Source organism: Silurus meridionalis, chromosome 7, assembly GCF_014805685.1.
Source record: "Silurus meridionalis isolate SWU-2019-XX chromosome 7, ASM1480568v1, whole genome shotgun sequence".
Taxonomy (NCBI): Eukaryota; Metazoa; Chordata; class Actinopteri; order Siluriformes; family Siluridae; genus Silurus; species Silurus meridionalis.
The window spans coordinates 25,114,710-25,136,303 of record NC_060890.1 but is presented as its reverse complement, the minus strand read 5'-3'; the positions used below and the strand labels follow the sequence as shown (position 1 = coordinate 25,136,303).

At 35.6% G+C, this 21,594-nt stretch overlaps 1 protein-coding gene and 1 long non-coding RNA gene across 3 annotated transcripts; both read right to left on the bottom strand.

Annotated features, from left to right (window-relative positions):
* Positions 1-354: 354 nt before the first annotated feature.
* On the bottom strand, positions 355-1,577 carry LOC124389375. Its single transcript, XM_046854752.1, has 3 exons — positions 1,344-1,577; positions 917-1,231; positions 355-575 (listed from the first exon to the last, which is right to left on the bottom strand). Exons 1-3 carry the CDS (start codon positions 1,432-1,434, stop codon positions 355-357), a joined length of 627 nt encoding a protein of 208 aa, XP_046710708.1. The 5' UTR covers positions 1,435-1,577.
* Positions 1,578-7,584: 6,007 nt separating this feature from the next.
* LOC124388441 lies at positions 7,585-8,666 on the bottom strand. Of its 2 annotated transcripts, none has more exons than XR_006926415.1 (3): positions 8,592-8,666; positions 8,258-8,320; positions 7,585-7,597 (listed from the first exon to the last, which is right to left on the bottom strand). It is a non-coding gene; the product is annotated as an uncharacterized LOC124388441 (long non-coding RNA). The 2 variants fall into 2 exon arrangements; XR_006926414.1 differs by having other exon boundaries at positions 7,587-7,597; positions 8,258-8,336; positions 8,592-8,662.
* Between the last annotated feature and the right edge of the window lie 12,928 nt (positions 8,667-21,594).

The following is a 21,594-nucleotide window of genomic DNA, read 5'->3' as shown; positions in this document are numbered from 1 at the left end:
TATTACCAAAATGGGTTTAACAAATGTAAACTATTGACTTTTATTTTTCCATTTATTGAATTGTAATTATTCATGTAATTTTATATGTACTGATTAATCAATTTAATATTCTGCATTATTTAAATTTTCCAATCAATTTAAAAAGACTAAATTCATTGCACAAGAACAGAAAAGAAAACAATAAATTCACAGGACAGGACAATAAATACATGCTATAACACAACAGTGCTGTAGATAGAAAAGCTGGTCCACCTACAAACTATACCATTTAACAGCTAAGATTTTAAACATTTAAACATGATGATGATGATGATGATGAAGAACATGAGTTCACTCTCAAATGATTATCATCATCTAGTTCTGAAATGGATTCAGAGCTGCCTGTGGTTCTGGATCTAATACAGGATGATCTCTGTGTCTTCTCACAATCCAAACCATCAGTCCGATGATAAAACCTACAGAGATCAATCCAAGTAGCACACGCAGTACTGTAACCTCACTGCAGATGCTGGTGCTGGTGGTGCTGGTGGAGCTGGTGGAGCTGGTGGAGCTGGTGGTTGTTTGATGTTGTAGCCCTGGTAAAAATGTAATCATTTATTAGGGTATTTTCTGTGTCAACTTTAGTATTTAAATGGGTTTGTCTTTTTTCTATATAAAAATCTCTTGTGTTGTTGGTGTTGTTCATAGCACAGTGCACTAATGTTTAAGATGACTGATAAGAACTTCATACCAAACATGTATATACATTTTCCACTCTTTGTGGAGTGGAGATGCCACTATTGATTAATTATAATTCTCTGGCGCCACCTGCTGGTGTAACTTGGTTTACACCTACTGGTGTAAATTCTAACCTGGGCAGAATTCACATGACTAAGAGAAGTTGAAATGACCAAGAATCGACAAGAGAAAAACCTACCTTCTACCTCCAGCACAACAGCTGATGGTTCTCCATCCTGAGATTCATCATGGAGGAGACACCGATATTCTCCTGCATCAGACAGGTGAACTGAACTGATGTGGAGAGAGAGATCACCATCCAGAAAGTCTTCTACTGACATCATAAATCTGCTTCCTGCTTCATCAGTAGTCACTGATCTGTTTGCATGAGTGTACAGCACAACCTTTCCTCCATCCTTCTTCCACTGTACATCTTTAACATCTTGTCTCCGAGTGTCTCCGTAGCACGGGAGGGTGACATTCTTCTTCTCATGAACCTTTACAACTGTCGCCACTGTCAGACAAAAACATCATGATCATGGTTTATCTTCACTTCTGTGCTTTTGTGTAAGAGCTCCACCTGTACCAGTGCAGCAGCTCATACTTCACTACAGACACACACTTACCCAGAACCTTCATCTTCACTTCACTAACTGTTTCTCCATTACAGCTGCACCTGTAGGAGCCGCCATCATTGTAGGCTACTGAGATGATCATCAGGGAGAAATCTCCTCTGCTGGTATCTCCTGATATTTCAAATCTTTTCTGTAAATTCTGTCCTCTGGGACACTTCCATTCAGACACAATGGTGTAACTGGGAATGAAGCGACTCCACTGAACCACCGGACAGTTTCCAGTGCAGGAACATATTATTATTATTATTATTATTATTATTATTATTATTATTATTATTATTATTATTATTATTATTATTATTATTATTATTATTATTATTATTATTATTATTATTATTATTATTATTATTATTATTATTATTATTATTATTATTATTATTATTATTATTATTATTATTATTATTATTATTATTATTATTATTATTATTATTATTATTATTATTATTATTATTATTATTATTATTATTATTATTATTATTATTATTATTATTATTATTATTATTATTATTATTATTATTATTATTATTATTATTATTATTATTATTATTATTATTATTATTATTATTATTATTATTATTATTATTATTATTATTATTATTATTATTATTATTATTATTATTATTATTATTATTATTATTATTATTATTATTATTATTATTATTATTATTATTATTATTATTATTATTATTATTATTATTATTATTATTATTATTATTATTATTATTATTATTATTATTATTATTATTATTATTATTATTATTATTATTATTATTATTATTATTATTATTATTATTATTATTATTATTATTATTATTATTATTATTATTATTATTATTATTATTATTATTATTATTATTATTATTATTATTATTATTATTATTATTATTATTATTATTATTATTATTATTATTATTATTATTATTATTATTATTATTATTATTATTATTATTATTATTATTATTATTATTATTATTATTATTATTATTATTATTATTATTATTATTATTATTATTATTATTATTATTATTATTATTATTATTATTATTATTATTATTATTATTATTATTATTATTATTATTATTATTATTATTATTATTATTATTATTATTATTATTATTATTATTATTATTATTATTATTATTATTATTATTATTATTATTATTATTATTATTATTATTATTATTATTATTATTATTATTATTATTATTATTATTATTATTATTATTATTATTATTATTATTATTATTATTATTATTATTATTATTATTATTATTATTATTATTATTATTATTATTATTATTATTATTATTATTATTATTATTATTATTATTATTATTATTATTATTATTATTATTATTATTATTATTATTATTATTATTATTATTATTATTATTATTATTATTATTATTATTATTATTATTATTATTATTATTATTATTATTATTATTATTATTATTATTATTATTATTATTATTATTATTATTATTATTATTATTATTATTATTATTATTATTATTATTATTATTATTATTATTATTATTATTATTATTATTATTATTATTATTATTATTATTATTATTATTATTATTATTATTATTATTATTATTATTATTATTATTATTATTATTATTATTATTATTATTATTATTATTATTATTATTATTATTATTATTATTATTATTATTATTATTATTATTATTATTATTATTATTATTATTATTATTATTATTATTATTATTATTATTATTATTATTATTATTATTATTATTATTATTATTATTATTATTATTATTATTATTATTATTATTATTATTATTATTATTATTATTATTATTATTATTATTATTATTATTATTATTATTATTATTATTATTATTATTATTATTATTATTATTATTATTATTATTATTATTATTATTATTATTATTATTATTATTATTATTATTATTATTATTATTATTATTATTATTATTATTATTATTATTATTATTATTATTATTATTATTATTATTATTATTATTATTATTATTATTATTATTATTATTATTATTATTATTATTATTATTATTATTATTATTATTATTATTATTATTATTATTATTATTATTATTATTATTATTATTATTATTATTATTATTATTATTATTATTATTATTATTATTATTATTATTATTATTATTATTATTATTATTATTATTATTATTATTATTATTATTATTATTATTAGTAGTAGTAGTAGTAGTAGTAGTAGTAGTAGTAGTAGTAGTAGTAGTAGTAGTAGTAGTAGTAGTAGTAGTAGTAGTAGTAGTAGTAGTAGTAGTAGTAGTAGTAGTAGTAGTAGTAGTAGTAGTAGTAGTAGTAGTAGTAGTAGTAGTAGTAGTAGTAGTAGTAGTAGTAGTAGTAGTAGTAGTAGTAGTAGTAGTAGTAGTAGTAGTAGTAGTAGTTTTATCACGTGATCTTCACACGTTACACTGAGAGATCAGCAGATGAACTTTAATTATTAATAAACTTACTGATGCACCATATGAGCTGTGAATCTTCTCGGAGATGTTGGAGTGAGAGGAGCAGGAGCAGTACTGAGAGATCAGCTAACCCTAACCCGAACCCGAACCCTAACCCGAACCCGAACCCTAACCCGAACCCGAACCCTAACCCGAACCCGAACCCTAACCCGAACCCGAACCCTAACCCGAACCCGAACCCTAACCCGAACCCGAACCCTAACCCGAACCCGAACCCTAACCCGAACCCGAACCCTAACCCGAACCCGAACCCTAACCCGAACCCGAACCCTAACCCGAACCCGAACCCTAACCCGAACCCGAACCCTAACCCGAACCCGAACCCTAACCCGAACCCGAACCCTAACCCGAACCCGAACCCTAACCCGAACCCGAACCCTAACCCGAACCCGAACCCTAACCCGAACCCGAACCCTAACCCGAACCCGAACCCTAACCCGAACCCGAACCCTAACCCGAACCCGAACCCTAACCCGAACCCGAACCCTAACCCGAACCCGAACCCTAACCCGAACCCGAACCCTAACCCGAACCCGAACCCTAACCCGAACCCGAACCCTAACCCGAACCCGAACCCTAACCCGAACCCGAACCCTAACCCGAACCCGAACCCTAACCCGAACCCGAACCCTAACCCGAACCCGAACCCTAACCCGAACCCGAACCCTAACCCGAACCCGAACCCTAACCCGAACCCGAACCCTAACCCGAACCCGAACCCTAACCCGAACCCGAACCCTAACCCGAACCCGAACCCTAACCCTAACCCGAACCCGAACCCTAACCCGAACCCGAACCCTAACCCGAACCCGAACCCTAACCCGAACCCGAACCCTAACCCGAACCCGAACCCTAACCCGAACCCGAACCCTAACCCGAACCCGAACCCTAACCCGAACCCGAACCCTAACCCGAACCCGAACCCTAACCCGAACCCGAACCCTAACCCGAACCCGAACCCTAACCCGAACCCGAACCCTAACCCGAACCCGAACCCTAACCCGAACCCGAACCCTAACCCGAACCCGAACCCTAACCCGAACCCGAACCCTAACCCGAACCCGAACCCTAACCCGAACCCGAACCCTAACCCGAACCCGAACCCTAACCCGAACCCGAACCCTAACCCGAACCCGAACCCTAACCCGAACCCGAACCCTAACCCGAACCCGAACCCTAACCCGAACCCGAACCCTAACCCGAACCCGAACCCTAACCCGAACCCGAACCCTAACCCGAACCCGAACCCTAACCCGAACCCGAACCCTAACCCGAACCCGAACCCTAACCCGAACCCGAACCCTAACCCGAACCCGAACCCTAACCCGAACCCGAACCCTAACCCGAACCCGAACCCTAACCCGAACCCGAACCCTAACCCGAACCCGAACCCTAACCCGAACCCGAACCCTAACCCGAACCCGAACCCTAACCCGAACCCGAACCCTAACCCGAACCCGAACCCTAACCCTAACCCGAACCCGAACCCTAACCCGAACCCGAACCCTAACCCGAACCCGAACCCTAACCCGAACCCGAACCCTAACCCGAACCCGAACCCTAACCCGAACCCGAACCCTAACCCGAACCCGAACCCTAACCCGAACCCGAACCCTAACCCGAACCCGAACCCTAACCCGAACCCGAACCCTAACCCGAACCCGAACCCTAACCCGAACCCGAACCCTAACCCGAACCCGAACCCTAACCCGAACCCGAACCCTAACCCGAACCCGAACCCTAACCCGAACCCGAACCCTAACCCGAACCCGAACCCTAACCCGAACCCGAACCCTAACCCTAACCCGAACCCGAACCCTAACCCGAACCCGAACCCTAACCCGAACCCGAACCCTAACCCTAACCCGAACCCGAACCCTAACCCGAACCCGAACCCTAACCCGAACCCGAACCCTAACCCGAACCCGAACCCTAACCCGAACCCGAACCCTAACCCGAACCCGAACCCTAACCCGAACCCGAACCCTAACCCGAACCCGAACCCTAACCCGAACCCGAACCCTAACCCGAACCCGAACCCTAACCCGAACCCGAACCCTAACCCGAACCCGAACCCTAACCCGAACCCGAACCCTAACCCGAACCCGAACCCTAACCCTAACCCGAACCCGAACCCTAACCCGAACCCGAACCCTAACCCGAACCCGAACCCTAACCCGAACCCGAACCCTAACCCGAACCCGAACCCTAACCCGAACCCGAACCCTAACCCGAACCCGAACCCTAACCCGAACCCGAACCCTAACCCTAACCCGAACCCGAACCCTAACCCGAACCCGAACCCTAACCCGAACCCGAACCCTAACCCGAACCCGAACCCTAACCCGAACCCGAACCCTAACCCGAACCCGAACCCTAACCCGAACCCGAACCCTAACCCGAACCCGAACCCTAACCCGAACCCGAACCCTAACCCGAACCCGAACCCTAACCCGAACCCGAACCCTAACCCGAACCCGAACCCTAACCCGAACCCGAACCCTAACCCGAACCCGAACCCTAACCCGAACCCGAACCCTAACCCGAACCCGAACCCTAACCCGAACCCGAACCCTAACCCGAACCCGAACCCTAACCCGAACCCGAACCCTAACCCGAACCCGAACCCTAACCCGAACCCGAACCCTAACCCGAACCCGAACCCTAACCCGAACCCGAACCCTAACCCGAACCCGAACCCTAACCCGAACCCGAACCCTAACCCTAACCCGAACCCGAACCCTAACCCGAACCCGAACCCTAACCCGAACCCGAACCCTAACCCGAACCCGAACCCTAACCCTAACCCGAACCCGAACCCTAACCCGAACCCGAACCCTAACCCGAACCCGAACCCTAACCCGAACCCGAACCCTAACCCGAACCCGAACCCTAACCCGAACCCGAACCCTAACCCGAACCCGAACCCTAACCCGAACCCGAACCCTAACCCGAACCCGAACCCTAACCCGAACCCGAACCCTAACCCGAACCCGAACCCTAACCCTAACCCGAACCCGAACCCTAACCCTAACCCTAACCCGAACCCGAACCCTAACCCGAACCCGAACCCTAACCCGAACCCGAACCCTAACCCTAACCCGAACCCGAACCCTAACCCGAACCCGAACCCTAATAAGTGGGAACAAATAATATTACTAATGCATGCAAGTAAAATCTTTATATTTTAAATAAGCATCATATAAACTCGAGTTTCAACTAGAAATTCCGTTCAGTTTCTGCACCGTTACGAGGTGAATTAGTTTATTAATATAGATTTTGATTGATATTCGTGTAAATCATTATAACATGTTTATTCTACTGAATTATGAAGAAAACTACTTTATTAATAACTACAATGAATAATGTAAAATCCCTCAGCAGTGTGTTTTATCCAGAATTAAAAACACTCACTCAGGACAGAAACAGCAGGAATTCCGACCGACTGCATGATGATGATGTTTCAGAACAACAGACCTACAAAACAAAACATCTGTAATGAAGAACAAGAAACAGTCTTCACTCTCAAGGTTTCTTCACTTTGCATCTCTGGAAGTTTTTCTTTGCTACAGTTTGTGTGAAGCTGCTTTGAGACAATGTTCATGTTTAAAAGAGCAATAAAATAAAAAAATAATCATATTGAGTTTTCACTTTTAGTGTAAATGACAGTAGTAGTTTTATCACGTGATCTTTACACGTTACACTGAGAGATCAGCAGATAAACTAATAGATCACAGAGCAAATCAGAACACACATTTTGGTCATGTGACACAATCCATTCAGAAACATGTCCTGTCCATAACTAAAAACTGCATTTTATAAGGAGAAATAAAAATAATGAATTTTTCATCAATTGTAAAAATTCTGGCAAATTCTCTTTATTCCTCTTTTGGAGTTTATGTGATTTGATTAATAATTTGCAATAAATTCATTTAATTTATTAATTTATCATATAGGACTCTAAACTCTATTTTAATACAATGGGTTTGCGTTACAAAATGGCGCATGCGCACAAACTTTCTTCAGAAAGAGAGTAAAACAGAAGCTCCTGGATGGTGATTGGCTGTAGAGTAAAATATTATAATCTTCTTTATGACATTCTAATAAGTGGGAACAAATAATATTACTAATGCATGCAAGTAAAATCTTTATATTTTTAAATAAGCATCATATAAACTCGAGTTTCAACTAGAAATTCCGTTCAGTTTCTGCACCGTTACGAGGTGAATTAGTTTATTAATATAGATTTTGATTGATATTCGTGTAAATCATTATAACATGTTTATTCTACTGAATTATGAAGAAAACTACTTTATTAATAACTACAATGAATAATGTAAAATCCCTCAGCAGTGTGTTTTATCCAGAATTAAAAACACTCACTCAGGACAGAAACAGCAGGAATTCCGACCGACTGCATGATGATGATGTTTCAGAACAACAGACCTACAAAACAAAACATCTGTAATGAAGAACAAGAAACAGTCTTCACTCTCGAGGTTTCTTCACTTTGCACCTCTGGAAGTTTTTCTTTGCTACAGTTTGTGTGAAGCTGCTTTGAGACAATGTTCATGTTTAAAAGAGCAATAAAATAAAAAAATAATTATATTGAGTTTTCACTTTTAGTGTAAATGACAGTAGTAGTAGTTTTATCACGTGATCTTCACACGTTACACTGAGAGATCAGCAGATGAACTTTAATTATTAATAAACTTACTGATGCACCATATGAGCTGTGAATCTTCTCGGAGATGTTGGAGTGAGAGGAGCAGGAGCAGCACTGAGAGATCAGCAGATGAACTTTAATTATTAATAAACGTACTGATGCACCATATGAGCTGTGAATCTTCTCGGAGATGTTGGAGTGAGAGGAGCAGGAGCAGTACTGAGAGATCAGCAGATAAACTAATAGATCACAGAGCAAATCAGAACACACATTTTGGTCATGTGACACAATCCATTCAGAAACATGTCCTGTCCATAACTAAAAACTGCATTTTATAAGGAGAAATAAAATAATGAATTTTTCATCAATTGTAAAAATTCTGGCAAATTCTCTTTATTCCTCTTTTGGAGTTTATGTGATTTGATTAATAATTTGCAATAAATTCATTTAATTTATTAATTTATCATATAGGACTCTAAACTCTATTTTAATACAATGGGTTTGCGTTACAAAATGGCGCATGCGCACAAACTTTCTTCAGAAAGAGAGTAAAACAGAAGCTCCTGGATGGTGATTGGCTGTAGAGTAAAATATTATAATCTTCTTTATGACATTCTAATAAGTGGGAACAAATAATATTACTAATGCATGCAAGTAAAATCTTTATATTTTTAAATAAGCATCATATAAACTCGAGTTTCAACTAGAAATTCCGTTCAGTTTCTGCACCGTTACGAGGTGAATTAGTTTATTAATATAGATTTTGATTGATATTCGTGTAAATCATTATAACATGTTTATTCTACTGAATTATGAAGAAAACTACTTTATTAATAACTACAATGAATAATGTAAAATCCCTCAGCAGTGTGTTTTATCCAGAATTAAAAACACTCACTCAGGACAGAAACAGCAGGAATTCCGACCGACTGCATGATGATGATGTTTCAGAACAACAGACCTACAAAACAAAACATCTGTAATGAAGAACAAGAAACAGTCTTCACTCTCAAGGTTTCTTCACTTTGCATCTCTGGAAGTTTTTCTTTGCTACAGTTTGTGTGAAGCTGCTTTGAGACAATGTTCATGTTTAAAAGAGCAATAAAATAAAAAAATAATCATATTGAGTTTTCACTTTTAGTGTAAATGACAGTAGTAGTTTTATCACGTGATCTTTACACGTTACACTGAGAGATCAGCAGATAAACTAATAGATCACAGAGCAAATCAGAACACACATTTTGGTCATGTGACACAATCCATTCAGAAAAATGTCCTGTCCATAACTAAAAACTGCATTTTATAAGGAGAAATAAAATAATGAATTTTTCATCAATTGTAAAAATTCTGCCAAATTCTCTTTATTCCTCTTTTGGAGTTTATGTGATTTAATTAAAATTTGCAATAAATTCATTTAATTTATTAATTTATCATATAGGACTCTAAACTTTATTTTAGTACAATGGGTTTGCGTTACAAAATGGCGCATGCGCTCAAACTTTCTTCAGAAAGAGAGTAAAACAGAAGCTCCTGGATGGTGATTGGCTGTAGAGTAAAATATTATAATCTTCTTTATGACATTCTAATAAGTGGGAACAAATAATATTACTAATGCATGCAAGTAAAATCTTTATATTTTTAAATAAGCATCATATAAACTCGAGTTTCAACTAGAAATTCCGTTCAGTTTCTGCACCGTTACGAGGTGAATTAGTTTATTAATATAGATTTTGATTGATATTCGTGTAAATCATTATAACATCTTCATTCTACTGAATTATGAAGAAAACTACTTTATTAATAACTACAATGAATAATGTAAAATCCCTCAGCAGTGTGTTTTATCCAGAATTAAAAACACTCACTCAGGACAGAAACAGCAGGAATTCCGACCGACTGCATGATGATGATGTTTCAGAACAACAGACCTACAAAACAAAACATCTGTAATGAAGAACAAGAAACGGTCTTCACTCTCAAGGTTTCTTCACTTTGCATCTCTGGAAGTTTTTCTTTGCTACAGTTTGTGTGAAGCTGCTTTGAGACAATGTTCATGTTTAAAAGAGCAATAAAATAAAAAAATAATTATATTGAGTTTTCACTTTTAGTGTAAATGACAGTAGTAGTTTTATCACGTGATCTTTACACGTTACACTGAGAGATCAGCAGATGAACTTTAATTATTAATAAACTTACTGATGCACCATATGAGCTGTGAATCTTCTCGGAGATGTTGGAGTGAGAGGAGCAGGAGCAGTACTGAGAGATCAGCAGATGAACTTTAATTATTAATAAACGTACTGATGCACCATATGAGCTGTGAATCTTCTCGGAGATGTTGGAGTGAGAGGAGCAGGAGCAGTACTGAGAGATCAGCAGATGAACTTTAATTATTAATAAACTTACCGATGCACCATATGAGCTGTGAATCTTCTCGGAGATGTTGGACTGAGTGTATGACTGAGAGATGAATCTATAACGCGCCACACGCTCAGATCCGCCTTCATATAGACTTGAGAAGCACGTGCAGACCAATCATCTCTTCTATGCATATTTCTGACGGAAAGTACACAGAAACGACTTATGAGGAAAAAGACCTACCATAAACAAAACATACCCATAAACAGAACATACCCATAAACAAAACATACCCATAAACAAAACATACTTATATATAGAACATACCCATAAACAGAACATACCCATAAACAGAACATACTTATATATAGAACATACCCATAAACATAACATACCCATAAACAAAACATACCCATAAACAGAACATACTTATATATAGAACATACCCATAAACAGAACATACTTATATATAGAACATACCCATAAACAGAACATACCCATAAACAGAACATACCCATAAACAGAACATACTTATATATAGAACATACCCATAAACAAAACATACCCATAAAGATGGAGAAATATGAGAAATACTTCTAAAACATATTTAAAGAAATTCACACCTACACAATATTGTGATAAAGTTTTAAACAGGTGTGAAAGAATGCAGTAAAGTAAAAATGTTAAGAAAAATAGAAGTGTTAATAGTTTATTTTTTATCAGTTTATCAAACTAGAAAGTAAATGAACAGAAGAGAAATCCAGATCAGATCAATACTGTGTGATCACACTCTGCATGCAAACAGCACAAATTCATCACACACAGTTTTTGAAGGAACGTGGAATGTAGGTTGTTCCAAACAACTGCTGCCAGACCCTCAAACACAAAACAGTTATCCCAAAACATCATTTATGATGATCTGCTGGAGAAGATACACGACCTCAACTTGCTTTGAGGAGCAGGTCTCCAGACTTCAGTATCACCTCTTACAAATCTCAGGATGCTGAACATCAGGTGTTCAAACCAAGTTCTGGAGCATGTGAGAACCTGACTAACAGGATTCATCTCTGCTCTCCAAGCCATCACCAACTACAGAACATCTTTCATAAGACACACCTCTCTGGACTGGTCTGATCCATCCTTATGCCCTGGAGTTGGAGTTCCCCTTATTTGGAAATCACTTGTCCCTGTGTGATGTTCTCACATGGAAAAACAGACCTTTCCAAACCTTTCATATACACTGGCGATTAAAATTAGAGAACAATTTATAAACAACTGAACAATTCTGAAATAATGTCATCTTCACTGCTCAACAGTTGAAGGAGTTTTTGTCCTATACCATGCTACCAGAACACCTTTTCCATAAAATACCTGTCATTTTAAAAAAAAACATTATTTTCCAGTAAACACACTGATCAAAATTAGAGAACACTTTCAGATTCCTCCCAGTTATTGGTGTTAATCTGGTACCTGGTGCTAATTTCCTTGATTATCTGTCAAGTGACCAAACCTCTCATTAACAGAAAGAATCAAAAGGCTAGGCTAAGCATGTTGTGTGGACAGAGGAAAACTGGTCCAAAGTTCACTTCAGTGATGAAAGCAAGTTTAATTTATTTGGGTCAGATGGGAAACATTATGATCGGCGAGAAACTGGATAACATACCCATAAACAGAACATACCCATAAACAAAACATACCCATAAACAGAACATACCCATAAACAGAACATACCCATAAACAGAACATACCCATAAACAGAACATACCCATAAACATAACATACCCATAAACAAAACATACCCATAAACAGAACATACCCATAAACAGAACATACCCATAAACAGAACATACCCATAAACAGAACATACCCATAAACAGAACATACCCATAAACATAACATACCCATAAACAAAACATACCCATAAACATAACATACCCATAAACAAAACATACCCATAAACAAAACATACCCATAAACATAACATACCCATAAACAGAACATACCCATAAACAGAACATACCCATAAACATAACATACCCATAAACAGAACATACCCATAAACAGAACATACCCATAAACAGAACATACCCATAAACAGAACATACCCATAAACAGAACATACCCATAAACAGAACATACCCATAAACAGAACATACCCATAAACAGAACATACCCATAAACAGAACATACCCATAAACAGAACATACCCATAAACATAACATACCCATAAACATAACATACCCATAAACATAACATACCCATAAACATAACATACCCATAAACAGAACATACCCATAAACAGAACATACCCATAAACAGAACATACCCATAAACATAACATACCCATAAACATAACATACCCATAAACAGAACATACCCATAAACATAACATACCCATAAACAGAACATACCCATAAACATAACATACCCATAAACAGAACATACCCATAAACAAAACATACCCATAAACAAAACATACCCATAAACAGAACATACCCATAAACATAACATACCCATAAACAGAACATACCCATAAACAGAACATACCCATAAACATAACATACCCATAAACAGAACATACCCATAAACATAACATACCCATAAACAGAACATACCCATAAACAAAACATACCCATAAACATAACATACCCATAAACAGAACATACCCATAAACAGAACATACCCATAAACAGAACATACCCATAAACAGAACATACCCATAAACAAAACATACCCATAAACAAAACATACCCATAAACAGAACATACCCATAAACAGAACATACCCATAAACAAAACATACCCATAAACAGAACATACCCATAAACAGAACATACCCATAAACATAACATACCCATAAACAGAACATACCCATAAACAGAACATACCCATAAACAAAACATACCCATAAACAAAACATACCCATAAACAAAACATACCCATAAACAGAACATACCCATAAACAGAACATACCCATAAACAGAACATACCCATAAACATAACATACCCATAAACAAAACATACCCATAAACAGAACATACCCATAAACATAACATACCCATAAACAAAACATACCCATAAACAGAACATACCCATAAACAGAACATACCCATAAACAGAACATACCCATAAACATAACATACCCATAAACAAAACATACCCATAAACAGAACATACCCATAAACATAACATACCCATAAACAAAACATACCCATAAACAGAACATACCCATAAACATAACATACCCATAAACAGAACATACCCATAAACAGAACATACCCATAAACAGAACATACCCATAAACATAACATACCCATAAACAAAACATACCCATAAACAGAACATACCCATAAACATAACATACCCATAAACATAACATACCCATAAACATAACATACCCATAAACAGAACATACCCATAAACATAACATACCCATAAACATAACATACCCATAAACAGAACATACCCATAAACAGAACATACCCATAAACATAACATACCCATAAACATAACATACCCATAAACATAACATACCCATAAACATAACATACCCATAAACAGAACATACCCATAAACAGAACATACCCATAAACAGAACATACCCATAAACAGAACATACCCATAAACAGAACATACCCATAAACATAACATACCCATAAACAGAACATACCCATAAACAGAACATACCCATAAACAGAACATACCCATAAACAGAACATACCCATAAACAGAACATACCCATAAACATAACATACCCATAAACATAACATACCCATAAACATAACATACCCATAAACAGAACATACCCATAAACATAACATACCCATAAACATAACATACCCATAAACAGAACATACCCATAAACATAACATACCCATAAACAAAACATACCCATAAACATAACATACCCATAAACAGAACATACCCATAAACAGAACATACCCATAAACAGAACATACCCATAAACAGAACATACCCATAAACAGAACATACCCATAAACAGAACATACCCATAAACAGAACATACCCATAAACAGAACATACCCATAAACAGAACATACCCATAAACAAAACATACCCATAAACATAACATACCCATAAACAGAACATACCCATAAACAGAACATACCCATAAACAGAACATACCCATAAACAGAACATACCCATAAACATAACATACCCATAAACAAAACATACCCATAAACAGAACATACCCATAAACATAACATACCCATAAACAGAACATACCCATAAACAAAACATACCCATAAACAAAACATACCCATAAACAGAACATACCCATAAACAAAACATACCCATAAACATAACATACCCATAAACAAAACATACCCATAAACAGAACATACCCATAAACAGAACATACCCATAAACAGAACATACCCATAAACAGAACATACCCATAAACAGAACATACCCATAAACAGAACATACCCATAAACAGAACATACCCATAAACAAAACATACCCATAAACAAAACATACCCATAAAGATGGAGAAATATGGGAAATACTTCTAAAAGATATTTAAAGAAATTCACACCTACACAATATTGTGATAAAGTTTGAAACAGGTGTGAAAGAATGCAGTAAAGTAAAAATGTTAAGAAAAATAGAAGTGTTAATAGTTTATTTTTTATCAGTTTATCAAACTAGAAAGTAAATGAACAGAAGAGAAATCCAGATCAGATCAATACTGTGTGATCACACTCTGCATGCAAACAGCACAAATTCATCACACACAGTTTTTGAAGGAACGTGGAATGTAGGTTGTTCCAAACAACTGCTGCCAGACCCTCAAACACAAAACAGTTATCCCAAAACATCATTTATGATGATCTGCTGGAGAAGATACACGACCTCAACTTGCTTTGAGGACCAGGTCTCCAGACTTCAGTATCACCTCTTACAAATCTCAGGATGCTGAACATCAGGTGTTCAAACCAAGTTCTGGAGCATGTGAGAACCTGACTAACAGGATCCATCTCTGCTCTCTAAGCCATCACCAACTACAGAACATCTTTCATAAGACACACCTCTCTGGACTGGTCTGATCCATCCTTCTGCCCTGGAGTTGGAGTTCTCCTCATTTGGAAACCACTTGTCCCTGTGTGATGTTCTCACATGGAAAAACAGACCTTTCCAAACCTTTCATATACACTGGCGATTAAAATTAGAGAACAATTTATAAACAACTGAACAATTCTGAAATAATGTCATCTTCACTGCTCAACAGTTGAAGGAGTTTTTGTCCTATACCATGCTACCAGAACACCTTTTCCATAAAATACCTGTCATTTTAAAAAAAAACATTATTTTCCAGTAAACACACTGATCAAAATTAGAGAACACTTTCAGATTCCTCCCAGTTATTGGTGTTAATCTGGTACCTGGTGCTAATTTCCTTGATTATCTGTCAAGTGACCAAACCTCTCATTAACAGAAAGCATCAAAAGGCTAGGCTAAGCATGTTGTGTGGACAGAGGAGAACTGGTCCAAAGTTCACTTCAGTGATGAAAGCAAGTTTAATTTATTTGGGTCAGATGGGAAACATTATGATCGGCGAGAAACTGGAGAAAGACTGAACCCAAAGTGTGTAAAGAAGTCAGTGAAAAGTGGAGGAGGAAGTGTCATGGTTTGGGGAATGTTTTCTGCAGCAGGAGTTGGGCCTCTTATTCAGCTACATGGCAGAGTGAATGCAAATGTTTATCAGAACCTTCTTCAACAACATATGGTTCCTTCCCTGCGTTCATCACCCAATCAGCCTGCAGTGTTCATGCAGGACAACGCCCATGTCACACAGCAAAACGGGTAAAGCCGTTCCTTGAAACTGAAAACATTGAAATAATGACATGGCCTGTCCAGAGTCCTGATCTCAACCCAATAGAGAACCTCTGGAAAATCCTTGGTGACAAAGTTATGGCCAAGAAACCCACTACAGTCACCGAACTGTGGAGGAGACTGGAAGAAGAGTGGACCAAAATCACACCAGAGCAGTGTGAGAGACTCGTGCTGTCCTGTGGCCACAGATGTGCTGAAGTCATTCAGAGCAGAGGCCTGGACACTTCCTACTAATTGCTGACTGTTGTAACCTTCAGAACATTTTGTTGTAATCTTTTTCCATGCTACAGTCATTGTTGTTCTCTAATTCTGATCACCAGTGTATGTTTATATATTATATTATATTATAATATATTTGAGATTTGGCCTGTAACATGTAGCAGAGCATGGATATGTAGGGCTCATTGTACACATTGTTTTACAAATGTACAGTGTACAACACACCAACATTCCCCCCACAAACCTCCAAACATTTTTTTAAACGCCGCCACACACATATATTAATATTCTAAATTATCGACCATCAAACTGATTAAAATATTGTTAGGATAAAATACAATTGATATCGATTTAACATCGTCATGTTGGACTCATTTATCACCTTCTGTGTGATCTAGAAGTTACCGCACATCACAGGAGAGTTCGTGTCTGTAAACCGCCTTCTTTTATTTTAGTTTCCATTGTTTATTTTTTGTAGTGGATACATAACAATTTATTAGTTTTAGTAATTATAAAATATAATACTTTAAATATAAATCTTTAATACACACACACACACGAGTATTTTATTATATATCAATAAAGTCTTGTTCAATTAAATTGTACTTTTTCCATGTAAAATCAGTGTTTGGACAGTGTTTGGTCAAAGTTGGTCAAAGCTAAACGCAGTAAAGCCCAAATAAATAGACAGTGGACTGGATGGATAAACACAGAAGAAAAAACTGCAACATGTAAATATCCCTGTGTTCCTGCACATGTAATAGTTTGTAGTTGAGTCATGTTTATAAGCGAACAGCACACATACTGACTACCACTGATTCAGAAACAACAGACTTAGCAGGTTATAACTACAGTGACTAAATAGATTACTCTTTATGCACGAGCGAGAAATGGGCTCTAATAGGGAAACTACAGACATGCAGACAAAGGGGGTACCCTCGGCGTCGGATGTGGACGCCGTCCGACGCAACATCCACAGCGTCGATATGTGACGATGTGGGGTGAGACTGTGTTGATAAGAAAGAGCAACGAGTACAATTTCACACCTTTAACCTCAGCTGGACACGTGACAGTTTTAAGTGAATATGTGACCAAATGTCTCGTCACGTTTTGTAATGTATTGTAGGTCTGTTGTTCTGAGACATCACCATGCCGTCGTTTGGAATTCCTGCTATACCATGCTACCAGAACACCTTTTCCACAAATTAACTAAGACGTTTAAAAAAAATAAACCTTAATTTGCAGAAAACACACTGATCAAAATTAGAGAACACTTTCAGATTCCTCCCAGTTATTGGTGTTAATCTGGTACCTGGTGCTAATTTCCTTGATTATCTGTCAAGTGACCAAACCTCTCATTAACAGAAAGAATCAAAAGGCTAGGCTAAGCATGTTGTGTGGACAGAGGAAAACTGGTCCAAAGTTCACTTCAGTGATGAAAGCAAGTTTAATTTATTTGGGTCAGATGGGAAACATTATGATCGGCGAGAAACTGGAGAAAGACTGAACCCAAAGTGTGTAAAGAAGTCAGTGAAAAGTGGAGGAGGAAGTGTCATGGTTTGGGGAATGTTTTCTGCAGCAGGAGTTGGGCCTCTTATTCAGCTACATGGCAGAGTGAATGCAAATGTTTATCAGAACCTTCTTCAACAACATATGGTTCCTTCCCTGCGTTCATCACCCAATCAGCCTGCAGTGTTCATGCAGGACAACGCTCCATGTCACACAGCAAAACGGGTAAAGCCGTTCCTTGAAACTGAAAACATTGAAATAATGACATGGCCTGTCCAGAGTCCTGATCTCAACCCAATAGAGAACCTCTGGAAAATCCTTGGTGACAAAGTTATGGCCAAGAAACCCACTACAGTCACCGAACTGTGGAGGAGACTGGAAGAAGAGTGGACCAAAATCACACCAGAGCAGTGTGAGAGACTAGTGCTGTCCTGTGGCCACAGATGTGCTGAAGTCATTCAGAGCAGAGGCCTGGACACTTCCTACTAATTGCTGACTGTTGTAACCTTCAGAACATTTTGTTGTAATCTTTTTCCATGCTACAGTCATTGTTGTTCTCAAATTTTGATCAGTGTGTTTTCTCCAAAATAATGTTTTTTTTTAAATGACATTTTGTGGAAAAGGTGTTCTGGTAGCATGGTATAGACAGGACAAAAACTCCTTCAACTGTTGAGCAGTGAAGATGACATTATTTCAGAATTGTTCAATTGTTTATAATTTGTTCTCTAATTTTGATCAGTGTGTTTTCTCCAAAATAATGTTTTTTTAAATGACATTTTGTGGAAAAGGTGTTCTGGTAGCATGGTATAGACAGGACAAAACTCCTTCAACTGTTGAGCAGTGAAGATGACATTATTTCAGAATTGTTCAATTGTTTATAATTTGTTCTCTAATTTTGATCAGTGTGTTTTCTCCAAAATAATGTTTTTTTTAAATGACATTTTGTGGAAAAGGTGTTCTGGTAGCATGGTATAGACAGGACAAAAACTCCTTCAACTGTTGAGCAGTGAAGATGACATTATTTCAGAATTGTTCAATTGTTTATAATTTGTTCTCTAATTCTGATCACCAGTGTGTGTATATATATATATATATATATATATATATATATATAATATTATAATATATTTGAGATTTGGCCTGTAACATGTAGCAGAGCATGAATATGTAGGGCTCATTGTACACATTGTTTTCCAAATGTACAGTGTACAACACACCAACATTCCCCCCACAAACCTCCAAACATTTTTTTAACGCCGCCACACACATATATTAATATTCTAAATTATCGACCATCAAATTGATTAAAATATTGTTAGAATAAAATACAATTGATATCGATTTAACATCGTCATGTTGGACTTATTTATCACCTTCTGTGTGATCTAGAAGTTACCGCACATCACAGGAGAGTTCGTGTCTGTAAACCGCCTTCTTTAATTTTAGTTTCCATTGTTTATTTTTGTAGTGGATACATAACAATTTATTAGTTTTAGTAATTATAAAATATATATTTTTACGAAGAAGTCCCGTGGGTAATGTTATTCCCCCGCAAACCCGCACACACACACACACACGAGTATTTTATTATATATCAATAAAGTCTTGTTCGATTAAATTGTACTTTTTCCATGTAAAATCAGTGTTTGGACAGTGTTTGGTCAAAGTTGGTCAAAGCTAAACGCAGTAAAGCCCAAATAAATAGACAGTAGACTGGATGGTTAAACCCAGAAGAAAAAACTGCATCATGTAAATATCCCTGTGTTCCTGCACATGTAATAGTTTAGAGTTGAGTCATGTTTATAAGCGAACAGCACACATACTGACTACCACTGATTCAGAAACAACAGACTTAGCAAGTTATGACTACAGTGACTAAATAGATTACTCTTTATGCACGAGCGAGAAATGGGCTCTAATAGGGAAACTACAGACATGCAGACAAAGGGGGTACCCTCGGCGTCGGATGTGGACGCCGTCCGACGCAACATCCACAGCGTCGATATGTGACGATGTGGGGTGAGACTGTGTTGATAAGAAAGAGCAACGAGTACAATTTCACACCTTTAACCTCAGCTGGACACGTGACAGTTTTAAGTGAATATGTGACCAAATGTCTCGTCACGTTTAGTAATGTATTGTAGGTCTGTTGTTCTGAGACATCACCATGCCGTCGTTTGGAATTCCTGCTATTTACGTCCATGGTGAGTGATTTTAATTCTGGATAAGGGATATATAAAGTTATAAATAGAATAATTAATGTTATTAAATGACAAAAGTTAAAGAAAATGAGAATTAAAGTAATAGGTGAAACTGAGTGTATATGATGCTTATTTAGAGATATAAAAATATTCATTGCAGAACAGTTAAATGTAGTTTTAATTGTGTAGGATTTTTAAAAAAGCAGCTTTATTTATATATATATATATATATATTATAATATATTTGAGATTTGGCCTGTAACATGTAGCAGAGCATGAATATGTAGGGCTCATTGTACACATTGTTTTCCAAATGTACAGTGTACAACACACCAACATTCCCCCCACAAACCTCCAAACATTTTTTAACGCCGCCACACACATATATTAATATTCTAAATTATCGACCATCAAATTGATTAAAATATTGTTAGAATAAAATACAATTGATATCGATTTAACATCGTCATGTTGGACTTATTTATCACCTTCTGTGTGATCTAGAAGTTACCGCACATCACCCAAAGGAGAGTTCGTGTCTGTAAACCGCCTTCTTTTATTTTATGTTTCCATTGTTTATTTTTTGAAGTGGATACATAACAATTTATTAGTTTTAGTAATTATAAAATATAATACTTTAAATATAAATCTTTAATACACACACACACACACACACACACACACACACACACACACACACACACACACTGTAGCTCTTATAATCGTTGTCTCTGTGTTTATTGTGCTCAGGTTGTTGTGTACATGATTATATTTTTCTCTTATCTTCTCTTTGTGTTTGTCTGTAAATAAATGTTGATCTACACTATGTATTTATTTGTGTAATCATGTCATTATAGCAGTACTGGAGCTTTATTCAGTCCTCCAGCTCCATTTACAGTTTGATTTCTA